Source organism: Dasypus novemcinctus, chromosome 1 (assembly GCF_030445035.2).
Source record: "Dasypus novemcinctus isolate mDasNov1 chromosome 1, mDasNov1.1.hap2, whole genome shotgun sequence".
NCBI classification, from domain to species: domain Eukaryota; kingdom Metazoa; phylum Chordata; class Mammalia; order Cingulata; family Dasypodidae; genus Dasypus; species Dasypus novemcinctus.
In genome coordinates this window covers 121,474,338-121,494,945 of record NC_080673.1, presented here as the reverse complement: position 1 = coordinate 121,494,945, position 20,608 = coordinate 121,474,338, and the positions used below count along the sequence as shown (strand labels likewise).

General features: G+C 39.3%; 1 protein-coding gene across 50 annotated transcripts in view; it reads right to left on the bottom strand.

The window, feature by feature from the left end:
• Positions 1-19,222: 19,222 nt before the first annotated feature.
• SEC31A (SEC31 homolog A, COPII coat complex component) overlaps positions 19,223-20,608 on the bottom strand; it is a 106,346-nt gene continuing 104,960 nt past the window's right edge. For all 50 annotated transcript variants that reach the window (XM_004472648.5, XM_004472651.5, XM_004472654.5 and 47 more), the window contains one exon: positions 19,223-19,801. In XM_004472648.5, the coding sequence (XP_004472705.1) occupies positions 19,622-19,801 (180 nt within the window). In that variant the 3' untranslated portion in view covers positions 19,223-19,621. The remainder of the gene's footprint in view (positions 19,802-20,608) is intronic.

Here is a 20,608-nt window from a genome sequence, read left to right as displayed (position 1 = left end):
GGGACGTGACTCCCGGGCCAGGGAACCAGCCGGGCAGCTCACAGCACGTGAGCCGGGTAATTTTTTTTCTCCAGTCTCTAAACTATCCCAGACTATCCCTTTTGAGAAGTTATTTTTTCCTGTGTTTTTTTTTTTTTTTTGCTTTCCAAATCATAGGCCACCCTTGTTGGAGAAGTTGAAATACTTGCCCAGAGTCACAAGCCAAGTTAGGGCCAGATAAGAAACGGGAATTAGAAGTCCCTGTTCCTGCCTGTCCGTAAGGCTCTCTGGGCCAGTTGAGGAATGGAAGGGAGCAATTCAACTCTTAATAAGGCTGTTGTGGACGATCCCCTCCTTCAGGCCCAATCGGTTCCTGTTGGGAGATACTTAAATGATTTGGGGCTAATAGCCAGACCCAGCTCACCACCAGGCCATCAATCGGCAGCTCTGGTTATGGTGAATTCTCAGTTAGCCAGCATGCTTCTGAACTGCCCCTTAGCACCTGAGTTCATGCAACAACCTTAAAGTCAGCACCATTAAGAATCAGGCTTTTTAAAAAATCACTTAACATATTCCAAAGAAAACAAATGTATGAGAAATCTGTGTCTATCACTTTTCTCCCCTTCTATCCCAGATGACTTAAAAGCCGATCATCTGGCCCCAGTTCCACAGAAAATGCAGAGAGGTGTGGGTTGGACACGTCCTGGACTGGTGGGGTATGGCTGCACCTGCAGGTGAGCAGCAGAAGGAAATGGATCCCTGGGTTCAGGTCCTAACTTACTGTGACCCATATCAGCTCTCTAGGCACAAATTTCTTTACCTGAGAAACAAAAGTAATGTCTACTGTTCCTTCCAGCTTGCAAATTCCATGACTGTGAATTTGAAGTGCTGACATTATGTTAACAAAAGACACTGATTTTTTAATTAACCACTGTTAATTCATTTTCCAGGATTCTAGGAGAGGAAAAAAATTCCAAAGACTCTTCTGAATTAAAGGACCATATACCAGCATTTTATTGCTACCTGACCTGAGCCAGTCCAATGGACCAGATAAAACAATGTCCTCCTTAAAACAGAAGCAAGGATGTGACTTGTGAAGTCAGGGCCCTGAGCTGGTATTATGGTGGTGCTCTAGATGGAGCTGAAATTATAGAATAAAAGAAAATTTGTCTGGGGACCTGATAGATGTCTGCGTTGTGTGATGGCTAGTTAGACAATAGAACATGAAATGGAGAATATGAATTTCACCAACTAACTCAACTCAGGCTTTATAATGAACCATTTTTCCTTCACATGCTCAGTCTGCTCCCTACTCCCACCAGACTTTTGTACACTCTGTGGCTCTGTGGCCCAGCCTGACCTTTCTCCCTGGAGTGGACTACTTGTTTGGCCAGAAGCCTCTCTATTAGTGTAAAGTATCAACCCACCCTCACTCCAACTGGTCAGTCATTTGTTTGGCATTTATTGGGCACCTGTTGTGTGTCAGGACTGGTGAGTACTGTGGATACAAGAGAGTATAAGATGTGATCCCTGTTCCACATCTAGGAGGGAAGACCAATCAAACAAATGTAACCTCTTGGCTATGGCCTTAAAGGTTTGGAAAGGCAGGAAGTTTCAGTCCCTTACCAGAAAATAATATTTTTATCAGGTATCAAGTGTACATAAAAGGAGTCCAGGTACAGAAGTAAAATAGCTCTTTAATTGTTCCCCTGAGCACCTTATCTACTAGAAAAGCTACTCTATTTTGAACATCTTTCTCTCTTCTCTCTAACTTGTCAGGCTGGGTGGGACGAGCCATTCCAGCTAATTGTCTCCATGATGGAAGAGGGGATATTTTTTCGTGTTGGGGTGGTGATAGTTTAGATCTGTCAGATCATGCCTGTAAAAGGAGGGGCTGAAGGAAAATGGCCCCTCCAAGTTCAGCCCCAGAGTGAAATATCTACAAGATATATTCTTGTTAATATTGACTGTTCCTGTAACATATTATGCCGTTAGGGTCATTGTCTCTTTTCTCTAACTTGCCAAAGATCTTAGTGTATGTATTTTCTTGGCTTCTGGGTCAGTATCCCAGAAGTGGATGGGTATTCATCTTACCCAGTGATGAGGACAAGGGGAACAGTAACCTTTATCTTGCCAAACAAATAATTATCAAAAATGTGCTAAGAACCATAAAAGTGGTATGCGCAAGTCAAAGTGAAAGCACAAAGGAGGGAGTTCTTAATTTTCTTTGGGGTGTGTGTGTGTGTGTGTGTGTGTGTGTGAGATTACTGGGTGAGTTTTGTTTGTTTTTTAACTCAGTCCATTGCCTTTAATATAGTATATGTAAGATTATTAAACATATCAATACATTGATAAATTAAAGTCAATATTTTTCATTTCCTTGTCTAGACACAGAGGTCTTCAGATCAGTTCTTATCATGGTTAAGCCAACAGAGGACCTTCTGCAGGAAAACATCCATGGTGATCCTGAGTACACCATATCTCAGCCCTGGGCAGATTTATATCTCCCCACACACATGCCAGGGAATCGGGAGGAATTTTGGAACCTCATATAGTCATGCGATCACTCTGTCTCCTCCAATAATGGGTGGCCAGTCTTCTGTGTGAGTGTTGGGAGGACTAATAAATGGTGCCTTGAGGATGATGTTCAGCATCTGTGACCCACAGCGATTTCCAGTCATCCTACCCCAGCAGCAGGTGGTGAGGTCAAACTGATTCTCATCTCCCAGAAGCATACCTCAGTTCTACAACTCTGTGTTTGTGAACAAGATGTGGTCCTGGCACTGGGTCCTCCTGGGATAGATTGGCTGTGATTGTCATGAAAGATTTGGCTTTAGTTCTGGGCAAGGTTTTGAGGTAGTACCACCTAATAGAAATGTAATGTAAGCCACAAATTCAAGTCACTTGTGTAATTTTAAATTCTCTATTAGCCATATATATTTTTAAAAGTAAAAAGAAATAGAATTCTAATAATTTATTTTTCATAATATATAAAAATATTGTCATTTCAATGTTTAATCATTATAAAATTAATAAGACATTTTACCCTTTTTAAATAGTATATCTGATATCCAATGTATTCTTACAGCATAGTACATTTTAATTCACACTTGCCACGTAGCAAGTGTTCAGTAGCCTCATGTGGCTGGTGGCTACCATATTAGACAGTGCAGTTTCAAAGGATGAGCAGTAGTTTACTCAAAGAAAGAAGTGGCAGAGAAAACTCATAAGCAAAAAGCTTTTGTGCATGGCATTCAGGGAGGTGTTTGGAATGTCTGGAAACAGTGGGGAGAGATGAAACTGAAATGTCATGGAGTGGGCAGCCCATGGGATTTAGCATACTTGGGTCCCCTGCAGAAGAAGCTGTGAGGTAGATGAGAGGCTCACTGAAAGGCTTTATGTATAATAACAAGATCAGATTTGCAGTTCAGGAAGAGCAGTTTAGCAGAAAAGTGGAGGATAATTGAATTGTTGGGAGTAGGAAGAGGTAAGATTGAGGCAAGAAGACCAGTTAGGAGATTATTGTAATAGTGTGGCTGAGAGATGGTGAGGATCTGAAGTTAGGCAAAGACATAGAGTCCAGAGAAAGAGGTAAAGGAGAGGAAGGGATGAAGCCAGCAAAACTGAAATGGAAGAACCAACAGGATTTGAGAATTGATTTAACATCACAGAAAAGGAAGAAGGAATATAAGATTCTTTTTGGGTCTCTGGCTTGGGTATTTGGGTAACAAGACAATGTCACTCACTGAGATTCTAAATCTCTTCGTGTCAAAGTTTCCTGTTTTGTAAAATGAGGATAATAACAAGAGCTATCTTATAGTACTCTTGTGACAATTAAAATTAATATTCATAGGAGCACCAAAAAATTGGCACTGGAATTAGAACTGAAGAGCCGGCTGCTCCTGCGGTCCCTCTCTGATCCCAACCAAAAACGACTCCAGAGCTGAGTACGGGCTGTGAAATACACTGTTTTTCCTAAAGGAATTGATCATGTCAGAAAGAAGGGAAACTATCTGGGTAGACAGCTGTCTGTGGCGCTTTGAAAGACAATAAAATAGCATTCTGTTCTATAGGGAGCTTTTTTGGATCAAGCTACTGTAAAAAATGTTTAGAAAAGGCAAAAAATGACATAGTAGTAGCAGTTCCCAAAGTAATGAAATCACTACTAAGAGCAACTCTTGGGGAGCAGATGTGGCTCAAGATGTTGAGCCTCTGCTTCCCACACCCAAGGTCCCAGGTTCGATCCCCTCTACCTCCTAAAATGGGGGAGTGGGAGGAGCTGGGAGGGTGGGGGTGGAAAGAGCAGGTCTGTAGATTCCACCCTTGGGGAATTTTTACCATCCAGACTGTAGCCAGCCTCAATACAGGTTCTACAAAAAAACTCAGGACAAAGCAACAATAATTCAGATACCTGTGCAGAATTTTTAAAATGAAATGTGTTGTTGCCATTGAGAAACTGAAAGTCTCTAAGGGAAAAAATCTTGAAGGGCCACTAGACCTGATAAATTATATAGATATTGCCCAGTGTATTAGGGTTCTCTAGAACCTGACTAAAAATCAAGAAGAGATATCTGTCAATAGAAAGAAGAGATCTTATCAGAGTCTCTCATGCAACTGTGGGGATGCACAAGTGCAGGTTCTGCAGGCAGGCTGCAACCAGGGGCTCCAATAATAGTCCAATGAAGGTCCTTGATGAGTTTCTGGGAGACATTGGCTGTCCAAAGACGAGCTGGGAAATTCTCACTCAATGCTGGAATCACTTCCTGTTTTAAGACATTCAACAGATTGGATAAAGCGTCACTCATTGCTGATGGCGATCTCCCTGACTGATGTAATTGTAATCAGCTGTCTATGATTTACCACCGCAGTAAAGTCAATGGTGACTAAAGTCCATAAATGCCCTTGTATTACAGTTAGCCCAGTGCTTGCTTGGCCAAATACCTGGGCACCGTTACCTGGCCGAGTTGACATATTAGTCTAACCATCACACCCAGCAAGACGGGAAATGGCTTATTTATTTATTTATTTTTTATTTTTTTAGGTACTGGGGACTAAACCCAGCACCTGGTACATGCAAAGCAGGCCCTGAACCACTGAGCTACACCCACTTTTCTTTTCTTCCTCTGGAGGAAGAATTTATCATGGGAGTTTCTAAGTATGGTATAAAAGCATCATCAGATAAGTATGATGTTCTGCATAGGCATGCTTTATATTTAATCATCTGGATGGTATGATAGGATGATAGTCTGGAGGCAGGAAAAAGCTTATTTGCTCTGAAAACCACAGATGCAAGAAAAGAAGAATACAGTGTATGGGTTTATCAGTGTAACAGTTGAACAAGGACAAGCAATTTGTTAAGTTTTATCCACTGCTTTTGACTCTGTATTTTCATCTGAGAAATCTTGAATTCTACAATCAAGTGCAAGTCAACTTCATCTGGAAGAAAATTCAGATGTTTTCTCTTCCTTTTTTTAAAAAAATATATAGATATTTTAAAAGACACTTAGATTACATAAATGTTAATAAAAAACAAAGGGGATTCCCATATGCCCTGCTCCCTACACCTCCCACATTTTCCCACATTAACAACATCCTTCATTAATGAGGTACATTCACTGTGATTGATGAACACATTTTGGAGCATTGCCACGAAGCATGGATTAAAGTTTACATTGTAGTTTACAGTCTCTCCCACACAATTCTGTAGGTTACTACAAGATTTATAATGGCCTGTTTCTGTTGTTGCAATGTCATTCAGGACAATTCCCAAGTCCCAGAAATACCCCCGTGTTACTCCTGTTTTTCCCTCTCCCTGCCCTCAGAACCTCCAGTGGCTACTGCCACCACATCAATGGTATGATTTCTTCCATTGCTAGAAACACAATAAGTTTATAGTAAAATACTAGTAAGTCTACTTTAGTCCATAGTTCATTCTCCAATCCTGAGGATTCTGGGATGGTGATGTCTACTCCACCTCTAATTGAGAGAGGTCTGTGATCCCAAAGGGCTGATGGGTGGGACTCTCTTGCTTGTAGTTGTAGACTTTCTCGGTTCCTTAGTATGGTGGTTGGCCATCATCACGTCCATGTTAGTCATCCTGGGTGAGAAGAATGAACTGGAAAATAGGTGTTGCAATTCCAATGAGATTCAGGGCCCAGTCCAAAGATTTAAGTCTCTTGGACATACACCTACCAACCCTAGTGCTAGTTATAGGTTCAAATTGAAGGACAGAAGAGCCATGTGTAGGGAAACTGCAACTGAGTCCAACACTGTCACTCTGGGGAGCATAAATTCCAAAGTGGGGCCCACTGGCAAGACACCAAACTCCTGAGCTATCTGCCCTGACTATAGTGTCTAGATGTCTCCAGAGCCCTCAGGAGTCCTGCTATTTGGGGTAGTATCTACTTTGGCAGTCAAAGAGATCCGGCTGAGATGTGTATAAGTATAGCCTCTGGAATGACCTCCCAACTCACTTTGAAGTCTCTTAGCCATATAAACTCATTTGTCTTTCCATTTTCCCCCTTTTGGTCAAGGTCTTTTTTCTAGTTGCTTTGCTACTTTTGAAGTGCTTTTATCAGGAAAGGGTGCTGTATTTTGTTGAAAGCTTTTTCTATGTCTATAGAGATGATCATGTGATTTTTTTTTTAATCCTTTAATCTGTTTATGTGATTTATTACATTGATCGATTTCCTTATGTTGAACCATCCTTGCATACCAGAGATGAAACCCACTTGGTCATGGTGTATAATTCTTTTAATGTGTTGTTGAATACAATTAGCAAGTATTTTGTTCAGGATTTTAGCATCTAGGTTCATTAGGAGATTGGTCTATAGTTTTCCTTTCTCATGGTGCCTTTGTTTGGCTTTGGTATTAGGGTGATGTTGGCATCATAGAATGAGTTAGGCATTGTTCCCTCCACTTCTGTTTTTTGGAAGAGTTTAAGCAGGATTGGTGTTAGTTCTTTCTGGAATGTTTGGCAGAATTCACCTGTGAAGACTTCTGGTCCTGGGCTCTTCTTAGTTGGGACATTTTTGACAACTAATTCTATCTTGTTATTTGTGATTGGTCTGTTTAGTTCATTAATTTTTTTCTTTTGTCAATATAGGCTGCTTGTGTGTTTCTCAGAATTTGTCGATTTCCTCTAAATTATCCATCTTATTGATATAGAATTTTTCAAAGTGTCCTTTTATGATACTCTATTTCAGTGGGGTCCTCGTTTTTTCTTTTATATATTTGCATCTTCTCTATTTTTTTCTTTGTTAGTCTACCTAAGGGTTTGTCAATTTTATTAATCTTCTCAAAGAACCAGCTTTTGGTTTTGTTTATTTTTTCTAAGGCTTCTTATTTTCAATTTCATTTAGCTCTGCTCTAATCTTTGTTATTTCCTTCTTTCCTTTGGGGTTAGTTTGTTATTCTTTTTCTAATTCCTCCAGGTGTCTGGCTAGGTCTTTGATTTTAGCTCTTCTTTTTTTATTATTATAGGCATTTATGGCTATGAATTTCCCCCTCAGTACGATTTTTGCTGCATCTCAGGCTTTGATACATTTTGTTGTCATTTCCATTCATTTCAAGGTAGTTATTGATTTCTTTTGCAGTATACTCCTTGACCTACTGATTAGCCAAGAGTGTATTTTTTAATTTCTGTATCTTTGTGCTTAATCTGCTTCTCTGCCCCTTACTGATTTCTAGTTTCATTTCATTGTGATCAGAGAAATTACTTTGTAAAATCTCAATCTTTCTGAATTCCTTGAGAGTTGTTCTATGGTCTAGTATATGGTCTATCCCTGGAGAATGAGCCATATGCACTTGAGAAGAATGTGTATCCTGCTGCATTTGAGTGTCATGTTCTGTATATGTCTATTAGGTCCAGATCCTCAAATGTATTATTCAAGGTCTTTGTTTCTTTATTGATTCTCTGTCAAAACATTCTGTCTAATGGTGATAATGGTGTATTAAAGTCACCCATTATAATTGTAGAGGCATCTATTTCTCCACTTAATTTTTCCAGTATTTGTCTCACATATTTTGAGGTGTCCTGGTTAGGCACATAAATGCATGATTGTTCTTTCTTCTTGACAGATTATCCCTTTTATTAGTATATAGTGGCCTTCTTTGTCTCTTGCAATAGTTTTGCATTTAAAGTCTATTTTGTCCAATATTAGTGTAGCTATTCCCATCCTCTCTGTTTTTTTTAGATTTTTATTTATCATCTCCCCCCACTTGTCACTTGCATTTGCTGTCTGCTCACTGTGTCCATTCACCACACATTCTTCTGTGTCTGCTTGTCTTCTCATCTTCTTTTTAGGAGGCACTGGTAAGTGATCCTGGGACCTTCTGACATTGGAGAGAGGCACTCAATGCTTGGGCCACCTCAGCTCCTGGTTTTGCTGTGTCTCTCATTCTTTCCTCCGTGTCTCTTTTTTGTTGCATCATCTCGTTGCATCCATTCTTGTGGACCAGCTTACCTCATGGGCCATCTCACCTTCACCAGCAGGCCCCAGGAACTGAACTCGAGACATCCTATATGGTAGACAGGAGCGCAATTGCTTGAGCCATGTTTGCTTCCCATCCCACCCTTTTTTATTGTTTGCATGTAAAACTGTTTTCCAACCATTCACTTTCAGCCTTCTTGAGTCCCTGGGTGTAAGGCAAGTTTTTTGTAGACAGCATGTAAATCGCTCATATTTCCTTATCCATTCTGCCAATCTGTGTCTCTTGACTGGAGAGTTTAATCCATTAACATTCAATGTTATTACTGTCAAGGAATTACTAACATTAGTCATATGTTGGTTTTTTTATGCATGCCATATGTTGTTTTTATTTCTCTTTTTTATCTTTTTAGTTGTTCTTACACTCTCCTCCAATTCTCTCTCTCCTGTTTTTTCCTTTCTACTTGCAGAACTCCCTTTAGTATTTCTTGAAGGGCAGGTTTCTTATTGACAAACTTTCTTAATCTCTGTTTATCTGTGAATATTTTGAACTCTCCCTCATTTTTGAATCCCAGCTTTGCTGGATAAAGAACTCTTGGCTGGAGGTTTTTTCTTTTAACACCTTAATTATGTCATATCACTGCCTTTTTGCCTCCCTGGTTTCAGATGAGAAATCAGCACTTCATCTTATCAAGCTTCTTTTGTATGTGATGGATCTCTTTTCTCTTGCTGTTTCAGTATTCTCTCTCTTCAGCATTGGACAATTTGACAAGTATATATCTTGGAGTAGGCCTGTTAGGATTTATACTCTTTGGGGTTCATTGCACTTCTTGAACATGTACGTCCATGTCTCTCAATAGTGCTGGGAAATTTTCAACCATTATTTCCTCCAACACTCTTTCTGCCCCCTTTCCCTTCTCTTCTCCTTCTGGGATGCCTATAATGCGTATATTTGTGCATTCCATGTTGTCATTCAAATCCCTAAGTCCCTGCGGGATTTTTTCTATCTTTTTATTTATCTGTTCTACTATCTGTTTTATTTCAGCTGTACTGTCTTCCACATGACTGATTCTTTCCTCTGCCTGTTCAAGTCTGCTGTTATTTGCTTCCAGTGTACTTTTGATTTCTTGGATTGTGCCATTCATCACCATCATATCTGTAATCTTTTTATGTATCTTTACAATTTCTTCAATGTGCTCTCTCAGTGCCTTCCCAATACCCTTAATCTCTTTCTTCACTTCATTAAGTTGATTCATGATATTTGTTTGGACATCTCTGATTAGTTGTTCCATGTTCTGCATCTCCTCTTGTTTTTTAGTTTGTTCATTGGTCTGGGCTGTGTCTTCCTGTTTCTTAGTATGGATTGTAATTTTTTATTGGTGTCTAGGCATCAGTTCATCTTGATGGGTTACTCAATTGATTAGCTGCTTCTTTCTACTCTAGAGTTTTATTTTCTTGTTGTTTTTGTGTGTGCGGTAAGTTTTCACTTTGACACTTCATTCCTCTTATTCTATTTCCTTGCTGTTGTGTATGTTCCATTGAGAAAAAAAAATTAGGACCAGAGAAAGGAAAAGAGGTAAGAAGAGAAAAAGGATAACAGTAATAATAATAGTAAAAGGTAGAAGAAGAACCATATAAAACCTAGGAAAATTAGTAATTAACTTGAGTAAGAAGTGCAGAGGAATAAGAATTAAAAAGTGGAATAGAAACAAAGAAATGAGAAACAGAATAGAGGAAAATATATAGACTGAATTAAAAGGCTGGAGTGATGAAAAGGAAAGAGAAAAGAAAAACTAAAAAAGTAAAAAAGAAGGAAAACAAGAATAAAGGAGAAATAAAAACAGGAAAAATTGAATACCAAACAAAAAGAGGTGGAATGAAAGAACAACAACAGAAAACAGAAGATAGGAAGATGAAGGAAAGAACAGAAATAGTGTAGGTAGACAAAGTTGGTAAATGAAAAAAAGGGAAACAAAGGGGAAATGAAACAAACAAGAAACAAGACAGCAGCACCTCATTTTAAAAAAAAGAGAAGAAAGAAAAAAAAATGAAAAGAAAAACAAAAAAACAGAACAAGGGAAAATAGCCTTCCCTTTTAGGCCTCTAAGGAGTTTCTCAGGCTGCCAGTGTTCCCAAATCAATCACCCTGCAGCCTGCCTTCTGCAGATTTTGAATCAGGTTTTAGTGAGTAAACTAAGTTAAATTTTAAAAAGGAAACTTTTTAAAAAGATTTATTTATTTCTCTCCCTGTCCATTCACTGTGTGTTCTTCTGCGTCTGCTTGCATTATCTGGCAGCACTGGGAAACTGCGTCTCTTTTTTGTTGCGTCATCTTGCTGTGTCAGCTCTCCGTGTGTGCAGCACCACTCCTGGATGGGCTGCATTTTTTTCACATGGGGCAGCTCTCCTTGTGGGTCGCACTTCTTGCATGTGGGGCATCCCTCTGTGGGGGCGCCCCTGCATGTGACATTCCTTACACGTGGCAGTACTGCGCGTGGGTCAGCTTATCACACGGCTCAGGAAGCGCTGGGTATCGAACCCTGGACCTCGTATATGGTAGGTGGATGCTTTATCAGTTGAGCCACGTCCACTTCCCTAAAAAGGAAACTTTTTAAAGAAAATAAGAGATCCACGAAAAGCTAATATAAAAAGAATGTCTATAAGTTCCTGTCTTAAAGTAACAGCTGGATGTCTGATACCCTGGTAGATCACTTCTCTAAGAAGAACTGGGACTCAAACTAGGGACCTCATATATTCAAGGGGGAATTCCTCCACTGAGCTGAACTTTCTCCTTAGGTCTGTTAGCCTTTTAGAAAACTATCCACGCACTTTCCCTCCGGCAGGTTAGAATCTTAGCAGTTTGCCAGAGTCCTGCTGATTAAGTGCCTTTTGGTCCCTGTCTTCTCTCTATTCTAATTGTTTTCTCTCCCAGGGTGGCTGGGTATGACATCCTGTCTAAGCAGATCCCCCCTCCCCTCTCCTGGTCAGGTTGGGGTCCCTTCCAAGATTCAGAGGGGCTTCAGTTAACCAAACTCACCACAAAGAAAACACTTTTGACCCTCTTCCAGACTCCTCTTCCTTCCAGGGAACCCTAAATAGGCTTTTGAAAGCTTATTGAGCTCTTCCTACAGCCTGTTTCCCTTAGGGGAGTTGAAATTTTAATAGTTTGCAGCTGCCAGGCTAATTAGTTGCCTGTTTCCTTCCCCTCTGTTCCCAAGGTCCACTCTCCCAGGGTGGATGGGTATGATGGGCTGCCTGAGCAGATTTCTGTCCCACCCTCCCCAGGGCCACCTCGGTGCTGGCTTGTGTCCTTCCCATTTGAAAGGGGGCTCAGGTGTCTAAACCCATGGAAAGGAAACCCTCCTCTTCCCAGAGAATGCTTCTTCCCACTCACTGGCTGGTGAGAGTCAGGGGGTCCACAGAGATTATCTGCCTTAAAGGTGGGGCTTAGCTGCCTACCATTTCCAGCCACAGGGGAGAGAAACTCGCAGTTTTCTCTTGGGCTCTCTATCTCTTTGTCTAGTTCCCTCCAGATCAAAGCCTTGAAACCTCTTGCTCTGTGAGTTCCCAAAACAGCCCACTTGGGTAGGATTTTGCCCCTTCTCAGCCACTTTTTTGCAAGAGAGCTGCGGAGTGCCCATCTATAATGATGCCATTTTCTGAATTTTGTAGTGTGTTTTAGTCGGATAGTGTGATTTCCCAGATGTTTTCTAAATAGTTTTTTTTCAATTTGTAATGTTGAATAATATTGTGGAAATTTGAAGTGATCCCTTGTTCTAGATTTTTTGAAAATGAAATGTATAAAATACCAATCATTTGTTTTTATATTAAAATGTGTTTTAACTCCCCCAAAATTTAAGAACATTTAATCACAAACACTAATTATCATTATCATCATAATCATCAGTTTTGAGATAGACACTAAGGAAATAGGAGCAAATTATTAAAGAAAAAAAGTAGGTCTGGTTTTGGATATCCAAGTGAAACTCTTGGGGAAGCTTTTGCTATATAGGCTTGGAGATCAACAAAGGTCTAGGCTGGAGATAACAGTTCAGTCAAAGTTAAATACAGTAAAATCCATGGCAATGGAAGTAGTTGCCCACTAAGGTAAGACGAGAAAAGGGCTCAGGATAGAATTCTAGTGAACCACTATTTATGAGAAAGAGAAGCCAGCGTAGACTGAGAAGGAAAAATCAGAGACGTAGGACAATCATCAGAGTGTGGGGCAACAGGATCCACAATATCAAATGTTCCAGATAGGCCAGGAAAAAGGGGAGATGAAGAGCCCATGCTTACTAGGGTGAGTTTTGCTGAGGCCTTTTCAGTAAGAGATGGAAACAGATGTTTTACACATGTGAGTTAAAGGACAAGGAAGAGGAGACAAGCATAGAATACATACATAAATTAATCTTTCACGAAGCTTGGCAGGGAAGAGAAGGAGAGAGGCAAAGTTAAGGGGATATGTGGTGTGTGTGTATGTGTGTATACAAATGAGAGGAATTTGAACATATTTATTGGCTGGGGAAAAGATAATGAAAGAAGGTGAATGGTCGGAAATGAGAAAGGAGATGCTTGATGGGCAGAGGGTTGGACAGGATGGGATCAGGTAATCAGATGGTAGGATTAACTTCAAACAATAGGAACTGGAGACTGGAAGGAAGTGAGGATGAGGGCAGATACGGTTTATAGAGTGGGTTGGTAAGAGAGGGTGGACATCATGATGGCCTGTTCGCTCTAAAGGGAAGATCAGATCATCTGCTGGATAAGCAAAGTGGGAATTTGATAGGGAGATGGAGAATGGTGAAGGCTCCGAAAGCTCTTAAGCAGGATAAGAGAGGAAGCTGACCAAAAAAAAACAAAAAACAAAAAACAAAAAAAAAACAACAAAAAACAATAAAAAAAAATTGAAAAGTTTTCAAGCCAAATTAAGGGTCTAAGAATGGAGTCCACAAGCTTGTAATGGCATCAGTCTGCTTAGTTATGGTTATGTAGCTTCACTCAGCAGTCTGATGTTGAGTGAAAGGATGGAGATCTGTAGGATATATTTGGTGAAGGAAAAGGGAGACAGGAAATTGAGAATGCTGGTAAGAGAGAAGTTTGTGTGGAGTCCAGGCCGGGGAAGGGAAAGAAAATGTTATCAGAAGGAAGCTAAGACCATGCAGCCAGTAGAAGGATCAAAGGCATAGATTTCTGAAGTTGAAGAGGAGATTTGTTAGGAAATGACAATAAAGGAAGTAATGACCAATGTCTTGCAAGAGTGGGATTTTGGTGTTAACACCTAAAATAGTGAAGTTTCTGCTGGTCAGATTCAGGGTAAGGCCACGAGGTTATACTGGAGGTGGCAATCACTGCAGATGAGGTCAAGGGACGGAGAGACTGACGTATACCAGACAGCAGCTACACATGGGGATGAAATCATGCAGGGTGGCATCCAGATTTAGCTGGAGAATGTTGTGAGCCAGAACTCAAGGGGTGGGAGAGACTTTCTGAAGATGGACAAATAACAGTTCTCAAAGGTCAATGAAAAGATACAATATTATAAATACAAACTATAAAAGAGCACTCTGAGAGGTAGGAGAAAACGACCATGGCAAGAATGTCTAGATTCTGGTTAGCAGTATGTACTTTAGAGATGTTGCTTCTGATAAAGAGGACAGAAAGAGAACAATAGAAAATGTTAAACAGTAATAAGAGCTACACAAAATGAGTGTGAGAGATGGTCAGTGAGTCATGTGGTCTGACATGGTCAGGAGGGCTTCATGGAGGAGGTGGAAGTGACAAGGCCCAGAAAGGATGACCTCCAGTTGGAAAGTTGCATAAGAAAAGGCTCAAAGGTGAAAGTGAGCCTGGCAAAGGAGGCATGTCAATACCTAGATTAAGATAAAAAAAAAGTCATGACAAAAGTATTTACAAGTCTGAGTACTTTGTGATGGGAACAATGAGTCTCCTGGTTCTTCACTTTCATCCTAGGTAACATAGGAATTAAATACCTTACACTGTAACTGTCAGATTTAAATGAGATAATATACATGGAAGAACTTTCCTGAGAAGTGCCTAGACTAGGAAACATAAGTTAGCTCACAAATGAGAGATAAGTTAGGGAGGAGGAGTATGTAAGCTCATTGGTTGGACTACGGTGGACCTATCCTGGGATTCCTCTTTATGCAGTTTACTTAATAATCTCCAACTTCAGTTTTTTCATGTGCAAAATGGAGATAATACCATCTATCTTAGTTTTCTGAGCTTCTAGTCACCGGAGGGTTGGCATCCCCTTTCTGTACCAAATGGACTGGAACAATTTTTCTATTGAGATTTTATGGCAGTGGACAAAGACATGTTCCTTTAAAACAGGGGTTCTTAATCTTTTTTATCCACAGACTCCTCTGTCAGTCATGTGAAATGAATACTACTGTATTTATTTATTGCATACATTCATAAGTGAAGGGAATACTAGATTTGTTAGAGGTCAGAGAAAATGAGGATAATAAGTTGGTATTTTTAAATTCAAGCTCATGGATCCCCTAAAATCTTTCCACGGAACCCCAGTTAAGAATTCCTGCTCTAAGGAGCGGATGTGGCTCAAGTGGTTGAGTGGCCACCTCCCACACGAGAGGTCTGGGTTTGGTTCCCAGTGCCTCCTGAAATAAAACAAAAACAACAAGCAAAACAAATGAAAAAACCAATTCAGGGAAACCAAAGTGGCACTGGCTTCCCACATACAAGGTCCTAGGTTCAATCCCTGGCCCCTGGTACCTAAAAACAAAACAAAACAAAACCCTGTTTGAAATGAACGCTTCTTTTGGGTTGAATGTGAAGTGAGGGGTTTCCTTTTAGCAAAAACCCCAGCCTTATTGCTTAAGACCCTTCTCATATTTTCCAGACATTCTTACAAGTGAGTTGCAATTTGGCAGCAGGAGATATTGGAGATGACCAAATATGAAAGCCATTTTCCTGATCTGTAAGACAGAGAGTCTATAGAAAGACTGAAACCAATGCAAATCTATTTTTCTGTTAGCAATATGCTGCTCTTTGCATCTTTCCAAATTATCTTGAATGAATCAATTCACATTCTTTCACTCAATATATATTTATCATGTCTCCTCTAGGAGCCAACCACTCAGCTAAGCTCCACTGACATGAGTACATGGCTCTGTGCTCAAGGAATTTACAGTCCAGTGGCAGAGAGAGGCAGTAATTAGGCAATCATTGAAATAAATGCATTCTACATCTGTAAGTAATATGGAAGAATCATCCTTTTAGAGAAACAGTCATAGCATTTTAACATTTGTTTATATCTGTCCATATCCACCATCAACTAACATGTGGCTAGAAACAAAGCCCACAAATGTAACCAAAATCCTCGTTCTCTCTTCTGACTCCCAAATCCCAGCTCTTTGAATAAATTAACCATCCCTCTTACTGTGACAGAAGACAGTGTTGATGAGATTTTCACCCACAAACTCTCAACTCCCTAGTTTCCCTCCTCCCCAAAAACACCTATCCCATTTTCTTTTAGGATAGTTATTTTGGCCTCCAAGGACAAATAAAACAGAGAAACTTGGATAAACACAGAGAAGCTCTTATTTCTCCATGTTAGCTACCGTTATTGTTTCTATCTCAATGACCTGTTTTCTTTACCGCTGTGTCAATTAGCACAGACTGCTCTTAAAAGGCAAAGGCCCCTGTTCTTCTCTAGCTGGGAGAGGTAATTGTAAATAGAGTTCAGGAATGTCAAACAGGTGACCCAGATTTGCAGCAACAGAGGAAAAACCAGTTCATTGTATCCTATGTTATCACTCAAATCTCTTTTTTTATTTTTGACACGGGGAACAGGAACAGGTGTGCAGAAGGTTAATTTCATGGAAATATGTCATTATTGAGAAGAACTCATTAGTTAAGGACCTCAAGGCCAAGCAAATATATTTGCCCCAAGCCACCTCTTTACAAACTATTTATTTCCAACTAAGGAAAGTGCTGCATTGATTTTGCTAGATTAGAAATCAAATAAACTGTACAAAATGAGGGAAAAAGGTATCCAAATGTAACTAGACCTGAGTTGTTTCTGTCATTTTTCTTCAAAGCTTTGGTGCTTATCCAAATTTATTTTTTATTCTATTTGAAGACTTACAGGTAATACACAGACACTGTGGCAGATAGAGGATAGACCACAAGAGCTGGAAATGAAATAGGTGATCTAATCCTACTCCCTTATTTTACAGATGGGAAGATGGAGGCAGAAAGAGGTAACATGAATAGACTACCATTAAGTGGCAGCAAATGCACTAGAATCCAATTCCTTGACCCTCAGCTTGTTGCTCTTCTACATGATCCTTATGAGGACACAATTTCTAGCAGTTGGGATAAAGCAGACACCCTAGTAGCATCTTACTGCTAACACTCAAGGCATCCCCCAAAGGCCAAAACCTTGGTAATATGACTCTTCCCTGAGGTCATATCTACAGGGGACATTTGGCTGTTTGGGCCTACTCTTTTCTTCCTTCCTCTTCTCTAAACTGAACTCTTTCCTGTGGAGAAGCATTTGCTCTGCTCACATAGGGTAGGTACAGACTTCAGTTGTCTTTGTGAAGAGAGTGAGAAAATGTGTCTTCCCTTGATATATCACAACGAAGATGTAGGTTTTGGACTGTCAGGGGCTATTTTTCCCATCATGCGAAGGGAATCTGCCCCCTCAAAAAAGCCAACATGCAAGTAGGCTCAAGCGGTAGGGCACTTGCCTCCCAAATGGGCGGTCCTGGGTTCACTTCCCAATGCCTCCTTAGGAAGATGAAGATAGACAAGGGAGCCATCTTGGGGGCAGAGGAATAAAATTTAAAGATGGGCTCACTAGGCTGAGACCTGGGTAAGTGGAATTAGTAATTCAGCTACTTGGGCTGATGTCAGGATTAAGAAATCTTAAATGCCTATTTCAGTACCAAGCTCAAGTAAACATCAGATCCTTTAAACCAGTGTCCACATATTACCTAGCAGAAGAGAACTCTTTACAGGCTGGACTGAAGTTTAAAACTGGTTTGTTCTCTACCAAAGACCCCTTAAGGGAAAAAAAAAGGTGGTCAGAAAGTCATTGGTTATTTTGAGATATGTATTCAGAGAAGAGAAAATTATGTTTAGGTCACTTTTAGATGGCTGCTATCTTTCCTTACTATTGAAATGTTCTGTATTTAATTCTACCACACCTTCTAGTTCAAAAGTGGGTAGGTCCTTTATTGGACGGAATACAAGAGAAAATGATTTTTTTGCCTTTACCAAATCATAGTTAATGGTCCTTATTTAGACCACTGATAGTTCCCTTAAATTATATATTATACTCTCCCTACTCTCGAGCCTTCAGAAGGAAAGGTCTGGAACTGTGAATCTGTTCTGTAGCTAGTATAGACTCCCTACTGCTTCATTTCATACTGCCTACTTGTAAGTCTCCACTGAATTGCATAAAGCACTTTATAAATGTTCACTTAAGAAACAAAGTTAATAACAATGCTAGGATGCCACTCTCTAGAGTCAGGAGATGTAATAGCTTTTAAAGAGATAATGGTAAAAAAATGTGTTTGAGACATAAGTTTCATTAGGTTTAACTTAGCACATAAGAACTAAAAATCCAAGAAGTTCTTGTATATTTTTGAAATGAAAAGGTTTTCTCACAATGTTCTGAAGCCACCTCCTTCCCATTCGCACAATATAGCCCATGGGTACACAAAAGGTGGGTTTAGAAAGATCAAGAAAGTGGGAATTTATAAGGCACTAGCAAGAAAAGCTGATTCAGGCCTACCTAACATAGAGGCTTGTAGTCTAAATACCAAATGCAAATTCAACAGGGAATGCACAGTTCCATTAAAATAAAAATCTCAGACATTATTGAGTAATGGTGTTTGTGCAAAGTCATTTTAGGTGTTTCAGACATAATATTTGCTTTGTTTGCAAAATAAATACTTCAGCAGATCTCTGGAAACATTAATCCAGAGTGCAAAAAAACATTCACCATAGTTAAATCTATTTCCTTTTGTTTGATTTTATTACCATCTTTTTAAAGATCCACTTCAACTATCCTAAAGCCCACACTTCCCATACTTCCCGGGGAGAGTAAGGCAAACAACTGGAACTTCAACATATGGTATAGGGTCACCCCAATCAGGCTTATATGCTCACCATGCAACAAAAGCCTATTAAGGTTAGCGTGGTTACCAAAGCACTGAGTAGAACAGATACAGATGCTATGGAAATGTAAATGAAACAAACAGAGTACCAGAAAAAGTAGAAAAATAAAGTTAATTTGATTGCTTTTCTTCTGTATCTTAGATTGGTTGAAAGATCTGGGGCATTTATCTGTAAGACCAAATGGTTAAGCTTTTCTATGGGCAGACTATGTTTCTTATCCTTATCTACTGAAAAACTTACGATGCTACCTGTGAGATCTTTAGCGTTTGATGAACTTCCCCTACACATTTATAAGTAATTGTATTTGGGATGTTGCCACCACAGCAATGGAAAGACAAAACAGAGAGGGGCATGCACACACAAATATGCACACGATTTAAAAAAAATAGGCGAACATATTTCTTACTATAAAATGAAGACAATCTTAAAACAATATTAAAACATTTACTAACAGAATGAAAATGCTCAGTCTTTTCCTATAGATGTTTAAAGCCAAGGATCCCAGTTTTCATTAATATTGCTAAAATCAATGTAGCAGTCTTTACGCTTGGTTAATTGTTCAGGACCAGGGTGAAGCTTCAAACCCCCAAAATAGGAATTAAACTGTGAGCAGCTGTTTAAAAAAAAGACCACATACACATACAGTAGGATTACACACTTTAATCTGATTGACATGGAAGGAGTGGGGAAGACATGAAAAAAATTTTAGTTCTGCTGTATGCATAACCAGATGCTCTTTCCAAAAAGTATAGTGAGGTTTTAAAAACCTCATTTTATCAGAATACTTCAGGAAACCATACTATGTATTCAGGAAATAAACTATTTGTAGAATAGGAAATGCATCATAGGCAACATAAGAATAAACAAGAGAAAGCACCAGGATTATAAAAAGTTCTAAAGTGAGCATATCAGCAGAAATAGTGTAAATGCTTTTGACTGGCTGCTATGGAAACATGCTAATGAGGACTGGTACTTGGTCCAATAATTTTTAAAACATGTTTCTTTGGAAAAATGGCAATATTGGTTGGGAGTGAAGTTCTCCTTTTAGACACCCAGCTTATTGGCCTGGGTGAGAACAACTTTGAGAACTGGCATGAAAGCAGAAGTCTCACTGAAGTTGCTGGTGCTAACTATGTGGGTATGGATGTTCAATCCTTCTGGATAGTTTCTAGTTTCAATGCTCCTTGCAATGCTGTGTAAACCACTGATGATTGTTGGTGAAAGCTGAAACAAAGGTGGAACCAAGAGAAAGAATTATATTAAGGGAGACTTTTCCATAAAATCCTTTACAAATATTAAACCCAGTTATTTAAAAAGGGCTTGAAATAAACATAACAGAAAATGTACAAACCACGTAACCCTTCTAGAAAGAAGAACCAAGCAACACTTAACTTGTAAAATATAACCATGACAAAATAATTTGTGTAAGGAAATTATTTATGATTTATACATGTATAATAAGCCAGATATTTTCTTATAGAAATCAAGCTGGATTTCCTTACCATAAGCTGAAACACAAATGCTTCTCTTCACTTAAGAGCTTTAATTCCTCAATTATTTTAGATATAACCTTATACCTTTTAAAATTTTTCCTAAGTACATGAAAGAGGTTAAAGATTGTTACTTAATGATGCCTCAAAGTAAGGAAAATCAATTTTTTCTAAAACATTCTCTACAGTAGAAACCCTGAGCTTTAGTAGCACAACAGGCCTCATCATGAACTCAACTCACCAATTCTCTCCTCTTTTTTTAATAATCCTCACTGCCATCTCTTAAAACCACAAAACCTGTAGTAGCTTTTTTTCTTTTTTTCCCATTTCAGTACTTGGAATATATGCCCACATTTTTGCAAGAGGACTTTATTTTGGACCAGTCCAAGGACCACACCACTTCCACTGTTACATCAACTTTCTTTGGTCTGGTTCTCATGAGAGAAATGATTATTTTTATCTCATAGAACTAGGGTAAAAGGAATGGGTAAGGGGAATGCTGAAACCAAAAATATATAAAAAGAAAGTTCTGGTTCTTTTT